We start from the raw sequence: 7,931 nt of genomic DNA, 5'->3' as shown, positions 1-7,931 counted from the left end.
GAGTTCCTTTTCTTGGAGTCATAGAGATGACTCAAGATGCTCCTTTCCTTTGGACTTAGCATACAAACAAGCAATCAAATATTTGAAATCAAGCTCCTAGGATCTCCGTTTGGCTTGTCTCTTAACTTGGCTACTCATGACAATGGTCCTCTTTTCACAATCTCAATGTGGGATCCCTATCACACAAAAGCAAACATCAAAAAGCTCATAACACAATAATGGGAATGGATAAAGAATAAGTTTGAGGAGAAGTTCTTTGAGATCAACTTTGAATTTTAGGATTCTAAAGGCATGAGGCCTAGTTGCTCTTCAAAAAAATTTGCAATCTAAAGGCATGAGGCCTAGTTTCTCTTGAACTCCTTTAAGCATGGGTAAGTCCTAATTCTAAGTCCTTTCTCCTTTTGCATTTGGGTTCAAATCAAAACAAACACAAAACAACACAAGATAGCAATATATTTATATACAATAATGGGCTAAAATGAGAAAAAGAAAAATGACATAAACAAAAATATGTGCTCAAGTGAGCAAAGATGAAAATCAATATGAATTAATGAGCAAAATTACATTAAAAGTAAATGACAAGAAATTAAAAGTTCAAATTAAAGTTAGTAGTTAGTAAGGTTATGTTAGCTTGTCATAAGACAACGTGGCTCTATGTTAAGCAATCGTAAGTGGACTAATGTAGTAGTCACACCTATCTAAGGCCGGTCAATAAGAATATAGGCAAAGAACACAAGTTAGAGATCATGACTGGTAAGTCAAGCTCCACAAACTTGCCATGCCAGACAAAAGGGGAAGGGCCTTGTATTGACTTTTGGTTATTTGCTTGACCAAGAAGTAACCTATCTTGGACACAAAACAACTCACTTGATCATTGATCAAGTTGAGTTTGGTTTGGATCAAAGAAGGTTAAACTTCTTATTTGTCAAGACCAACCTCAAGACTTTAACTTATTGGCCATTGATGGAAAGAAAGGGATAAAGATGAAAGGGAGGGGGAAAGCAATCAACAAACAATCCCAATTGATCAAAGTTGATTCAAATCAACCTTAATAAACACCAAACATAAGAGAAATGAAGATAACAAGTCAAGAAGTAAATGATATTTTTTTGGTATTTTTAGAATTAAAATAAAATGCAAATAAAAAATAAACAAATAAGGTTGAACCTCAAATTCAATTCAAATCAACTTCAAAAAGTCCAATTAAATTCTCATAGGCTCAACATAGTCAAACAAGTTTTGACTAATTTTCTCACAAATTTTTGAAATCAGAAAGTAATTAAAAACAACAAAAAATAGCACCATATAAATTAAAATCTCAAATAATTTCAAAACAAACAAGAAATTGTTGAGACTATTTTTCATTGACTTATCATGATCCATAGATACTATGAAAATATTTTTGGATTTTTTAAAAGTCAGAAAGTATTTAAAAATGAATTAAAACCATTAGAAAACAAGTAATTCATAAAAAAAATATCAAATGAAGTCACAAAAATAATTAAAAATCATAATATGAAACTAGATTTTTTAAGAAAAAATTTGGAATTGGTCTCATATTTTTATGACTTCAAATGAATTTTTGAAAATGAAATGAATTAACAAAAAATAAAAATAAAATGAAATAAATGAAAAAAAGCAGCGCCACATGATGTATTTCATTAATTGACGTGGCAACAATGGATGGCTTAGATATGAGGGAACACGATGCACATGAGTCAAACGCGCTACACAAAGCATTAAATGAAGTATTTAAAATGAATGAACAAGATTAGATCGTTGCAACTAGATCCAAGGGCCAGGAAGTGACACTCGTGGTGGTGGTGGTGGAAACCACCATCTTCTCTGGCGAAGCAACAGAATCCGGCCACCAGTTGCAGAAAAATAAAACTTAATGAAAATTAAAAACAAGGCCATGGAAATGAAGCTCGTGTGATGGAGATCATCATTGTACCAATGAATCTCCCTCACTCTTCCTATATTGAGAGAAATGTGAAGGAGAAAATCATGGTGTTCATACTGATTGCTCATGAAATGAAGAATTGAAAGCACCAATGGCTTGCCTCAAGTGTGAGGACTTTAGAAAACCACAGTAACACAAGAATGCTACATTGAATTAAGAGTTCTAGATCTAAAAAGTTTGAGATTATACCTCTGAATTGATGAACTTCTGGCCACGAATTCTCCAAGATCCTTGCTCCTCTTTGATCTATGAATGTAATGGAAGTGATAGGCTAAGGAATTTGGCTTTAAAACTCAGCTAATGATGTTGAATTTCAAGCTCGAAAAATTGAAGAAAAGTGATTAATTCCTTTGGTAATGGCTATGATTTCACTTCTGCACCAATTGGGATCTCCAAAAGGCTAACAAATGAAGCTCGTGAAGGTGTTATTTATAGTTGAATGTGGCTGATCACACGCTTCTTTCATGTGCATGAGAATTTGAAAATTGGATGCATGGGCCTGTGTGGACGTGTGGAAGGCCCATGAATGAATGCAGAAGCATGATGATATCATGTAGAAGGCAATTGGTCGTGCACATTGGAATGAAACAATTTATTATTCTTTTATGATTATAAAATTTTGTCCAACATAAAATTTTAAGTAGACATCTCAAGATTTCCAATTCCTTTGGTCTCACCTCAAAATCATAAAAATTAAAGAAGTTATGCCCTTGGTAAGTTGACCTAAAAATAGGGTTTTAGTCAAAATTACCTATAATGTTTTGAAATGAATGATGACCTTTCAAGCTTCAAATGTATTTTTAATGAACATGAAAGTTGTTCATATAGTTCTTAGGAACATGTTTTCTCTTGGGGTCATATTCATTTGATAAACACATCAAAAGTTATATCTCATTGATCCTCAGTTTAGTCAGATGACTTGAATGGTCAACTTTTCAAGGCCAAACTTCCAATCTTGATGAATAAATGATTGAGGGGCCTCAAATAGGCTCATATATGCAGAAAATGATAAATGAAATAACTTACCTTGATTAAATTTGATCAGAGGTTGAGATTGCTTCATGGGTAAGGTGTTGGTGTAAGCCCTAGAGGCCAATACTTTTGGTACTTGTATCGAATTATTTATTAATAATAAAAGGATTTTTCTTTATTATGTTTGTTTAATAAAGTCCCTAGAATAGCTAGTCCGTTTAATGTATCAAGTATGACTTAATCATGAGATCACATTAAACATAAGGACATTATTCTTAAAGTATCCGTAGTCGAGCTTTATTGTGAAGTGGGATAACATTAAAGCATTAAGACTATGATATAGACTGATGATCACATCTCATGGATCATGGATAAGGAGTTATCAAGTCTTAAACATAGGTATGAATATTAAGAGTAATATTTATACCGGATTGACCCGCTATGAGAATACTATATATAAAGTTATGCAAAGTGTCATAAGTTATTCTCATGGTGATAATGGTGTATACCACCCTTCGACCTGAAACAACTATGGACCCTAGATGTAGGGTCGAGTGCTTTATTACTGATCAAACATTATCCATAACTGGATAATCATAAAGACAATTGATGGGTACTCCACGAAGCATGCTGAGGGACATGAGTGACCTAGATGGAATTTGCTCACCCTACATAACAGGATAAATGTCTATGGGCCCAATATTGAACTAGACAAGGATGACACGGTCTATGCCTTGTGTTCAATATAGACATAAGGGCAAAAGGGTAATTCTACACATAATTATTATCACATAAGGATTTGTTAGATCACATGACATTTTCGTGTCTTGGGTAGCAGTGATGTGTTGCTAGATACCGCTCACTGTTTATTATGTTAAATGCGTGATTTAATATAATTTCCAATGTCGCGAAAACCTACAGGGTCACACACAAAGGACGGATTGATGAGAGATAGAGTAACTAAGGAACACCGTAAGGTATGATGTACTTAAGTGAATTATAGAACATCGTAAGGTACAGTGTACTTAAGTAGAATATGAAATATGGTAAGGTACCACGCGCTTAAGTGATTTTGGGTATATTATAAGATATGGGCCAAAATACACTTAAGTGGGCTTTTTAGCTTGAAGCCCACACAAGAGGTTCTATAAATAGAACCCTTGACAGAAGCATTCATGGCGGTTGCATTTTCGTTTTCTCTTTCTCTCTCTCACCAACTCAAAGCCTTCATTCATAACAGCTAGCACTGAGATTGAAGGAATCCGTTTGTGTGGACTGAGTAGAGGCGTTGTCGTCGTTCAACGTTCGTGATCGCTCCGTAGATCTGCATCAAAGGTTTCAACCGTCACAAGAGGTAACTATTCTATCACTGATCATGCCCATTCATAAGGATCTCTAAAGGAGGAAATTTTAATTTCCGCTGCATTTTGGATCGCAATTCTCCTTCACAAGGCACAGCCAAAACACAGTAAAATTAGGGTTTCCGTGAGAAACAATCTTCAAGCCCCTTTGGGTTATCTTGATCAAATTGGAAAATTGAGATACTTGGGAGACATATATTATGATTAGGAGCTTTGTGGACCATTTTCATGCTTCTTCTCATCTTCATCTAGCCATTACATTGGGCTTAGGAGCCTCCTAGGAGCATTGTGGAGCACATGATCACTTGAGCTTCAAAATAAAAAGATTTAGTGACATATTTTTGTGCTTTTGGTTAGTAATCAAGTAAGAAAAGCAATAATATACAATACAAGCATGCTTGGTGATCTCAAAACACTCAAACAAGTCCCAACCTTAGGGTTAAGGAGCCAAACATGCTATGATCCTTGAGGCAATGCACTTGCGCAAGAACATGATGCCATGAGGGATCTTAGGGTCAAAATTAGGATATTACAACCACCACGCTTTTATTGTTTCGAAAGGAAGAGGGAAAAGTACGAACGAAACTCAAATATAAGAAGTTTTCAAATCAAAACTAATAAAATGTCAGAGATTACAGGTAAGGGGGTTGTTTACACAGAGGGAATGTGTTAGCACCCAAATTATCCTAGGTACTCCTAGGGAAACCTTTTTATGTGTGCATATGTTTTGGTATAAAAGGTGTTTGATAAAAAATAGAGTGTGGGGGTGAGAAAAGAATTCATTGATTATATTTTTGTGGTTGACAAGACCTTCGGCCTTGTGCCTACATACCAACATAAAAATGAGAGATCAAAACCTCGTAGTTCGTGGTAAAAATTTCAAATGAGTTGGTGAATTGCTTTTAATAAGAGTTTAATAAGAAAGGGCACAAAGGGCCAAAAATTTGAATGGACTTATTATTCTTTTTTTCCTCTGAAATTTAAGTCAATATGGTTAAGTTTGTTTACAAATTTGATTTAAGGAAGAGTTTAAAATATCAATGGCATAAGGCCAAAGTTTCTAATCATTAAACAATGTATAAGTTTGAAATCACAGGCAAAGAAAGTTTTTGAAAAGAGGGAGAGATTTTGAAATTTAAGAAGTGGGAGAAGATGAAGAGACTACCCTAAGCACAAATTTAAAAGTTAAGAGTTGAAAAGATGTGACAAATGGGATGCAATCCAACAGACAAGAATGTCATATAGAAACCCATTTTCCTTTGGACTTTAATCAAGCAATAACCAATAAGAAATGAGTAATATCCAGACATCATGAAGATCCACTACGCCAAATAAGGGAAAAGAGGGCGCTTATTTTGGCCTATAACAGCGCTTTTAAGCGCCCTCTAAAGTGGCGCTGGCATAGGTAAAGACAGCGCTTTGTTTTCCTGGAGAAAGCGCTGTCTAAAGTGGCCCTTTAAGGGCCACATTATAGTGCGCTTTCAGAAAAAAGCGCCCTCTGGAGTGATCCATAAAGGGACACCTTAGAGGACGCTTTCTGGAAAAAGCGCCCTCTAAAGTTGTCAATGTAAAGTGTTTAGAGGGCGCTTTCTGGACAAAGCGCCCTCTAAAGTTGTCAATGTAAAGTGTTTAGAGGGCGCTTCCTACAGAAAGCGCCCTCTAAAGTGTTAGTTATTTTAAAAAAAATTGTTTGAAAAACAGTGGATATTTAATTGGTAACCTGTTCGCATGCTGCAAAAGTGTAAAATTCATATTGATTTCATCCTTTAATCCAATGTTATACACCATTAATCCATTGATATATACAACATGAATCCATTTATATACAACATTAATCCTCCATATATACAACATTAATATATGATTCTTTGATCAACAATATACAACAACATATTCATGATTTAGTAAAAGTACAACAACAATATACAACATATATACAACAACAGCATACAACAACAACATTCCATACATATATGTACAACAATATACAACCTAGCTATATGATTCTTTGATCAACAATGAATTGACACAATTCATCCTTCATTTCATCCAAATGAGCTCTTGAGTAAGATTTGTATTCCTCAAAGTACTACAATTAAGAGAATAAAACATATTCATGATTTAGTAACAAATTAGATGAAATATCCGATAATATTAAAATAAACCCTAAGTTATTATTCCATACCATTTTTGGGATGTCTATACGATTCAACGCAATGATATCTCTCATAAATCTCAATACAAAAAATCCGCAATCGACCGAATTGTTTTGCTGAGGACACTACACAGAAAAACAAACAATATATATATAGTTAATTTCTTACAAACACTATTATAAGCAAAAAAACAAACACTATTATAAGCAAAAATAAGATACTTAATATATACCTGAACTCTGATCCAGGTAATGTCCTTCCTATTACGGTAATTCTTTTTCGATCTAAATTTTAGTATTGCCCTAACAAAATAAAAACGTATATTGAGATCAATCTGACAGACATAATTAAATATACAAATACACACGAATATTTAGGGGAATTTCACTTACGCGTCAACCGTCTTCTTCATACTCGGATATTTACTCCAATCACCCGATAACGAATCGAGATAATACACCATTAGTCTCGAAAGATCCATAACAACCAACACCCAGTGACCACTGTAAAATAAAACAAAAATTTAGATGCATGAAAATTTTCTACGTAAAAGATATACATAGATTAGAATGAAATTATTAGAAAGAAAATCTAACCCGTTGCCAGAATTAAACGGTAAAAAATACAAACTGGGTGTAGTATTATCGCTGGCCGCCATGAATCTATCGACTAGTTCATTCTTTACGGATGTTGAATTTTTCGATATTAAAGTTGTGTTGATACGGGAAGCAGCAATAAAATTGAATCGGTTACACAATACAGTTCCCCGCATCAATGTTACATACATATACCTTAAATAGAAACATAATAAACATTAGACTACTCATTGAAATGTGTAAATAAATTGTCCAAGTACGTAAATAATAGATTGATCGGAGTACCATATGTATGTATGAATGACAGCGATGCCCAATTCTTCGTGTTCAAAAAGTTGTTGCATGTCCTCCTTTGCAATTATTTCGGAATGAGCAAATCCGAAAACACCTTCATCAAAATCTACACTACGGATGGCGCCGTGCATAATATCGGACTCTTCCACCATTTTCTCAAGACGCATCATAATTTGAGATTTTGTCCCGGACGTCGTTGGAATATCGTTACCAGCTTTTTTCAACTTTCGACCGGGAACCTAAAAATTCATATAAATTAAATCATGACTTTTTGTGATGCAACAAAATCGTTGCGTATATAATTCAATGGGTATATATATTTGTACCTCTTTTTGAGATGCAACCGACTCGATGCGTCTTGAAATCCCTTTACCAGCTTTATGTGTGGGTCTTGTAGGAGTCTAACATTACCATGTAATAAGGATTGATTAAATATCATAATTGTAGCTGAATTGAAATGTGAATACTAAATATTCATAATCATTTAGAACATATATACCTCGGCATCTGGGAAAATTAGATCTGACGGCCATCCAACAAAGGATCCGACTGCTTCTCGCATCAACGTTGTCTCTGAAACAACGTCAGG

General features: G+C 34.4%; 1 protein-coding gene across 1 annotated transcript; it reads right to left on the bottom strand.

Annotated features, from left to right (window-relative positions):
* Nucleotides 1-6,079: 6,079 nt before the first annotated feature.
* LOC127121330 (uncharacterized) lies at nt 6,080-6,924 on the bottom strand. Its single transcript, XM_051051855.1, has 4 exons — nt 6,845-6,924; nt 6,685-6,754; nt 6,482-6,577; nt 6,080-6,385 (listed from the first exon to the last, which is right to left on the bottom strand). Exons 1-4 carry the CDS (start codon nt 6,913-6,915, stop codon nt 6,293-6,295), a joined length of 330 nt encoding a protein of 109 aa, XP_050907812.1. The 5' UTR covers nt 6,916-6,924; the 3' UTR covers nt 6,080-6,292.
* Between the last annotated feature and the right edge of the window lie 1,007 nt (nt 6,925-7,931).

This window comes from Lathyrus oleraceus, chromosome 2 (genome assembly GCF_024323335.1).
Source record: "Lathyrus oleraceus cultivar Zhongwan6 chromosome 2, CAAS_Psat_ZW6_1.0, whole genome shotgun sequence".
Lineage (NCBI taxonomy): Eukaryota > Viridiplantae > Streptophyta > Magnoliopsida > Fabales > Fabaceae > Lathyrus > Lathyrus oleraceus.
Note: the sequence above shows the minus strand (reverse complement) of the source record. Positions and strands in the feature narration are given on the sequence as shown.

Excerpts from the sequence above, each read along its gene's own strand:
- LOC127121330 (XM_051051855.1), bottom strand. The coding sequence starts at position 6,915 with ATGGTGTATTATCTCGATTCGTTATCGGGTGATTGGAGTAAATATCCG. Across the intron at positions 6,578-6,684 it reads TTACCTGGATCAGAGTTCAG|TGTCCTCAGCAAAACAATTC; the intron begins GTATATATTAAG and ends TTTTCTGTGTAG. Across the intron at positions 6,386-6,481 it reads GTATAGACATCCCAAAAATG|TACTTTGAGGAATACAAATC; the intron begins GTATGGAATAAT and ends TCTTAATTGTAG.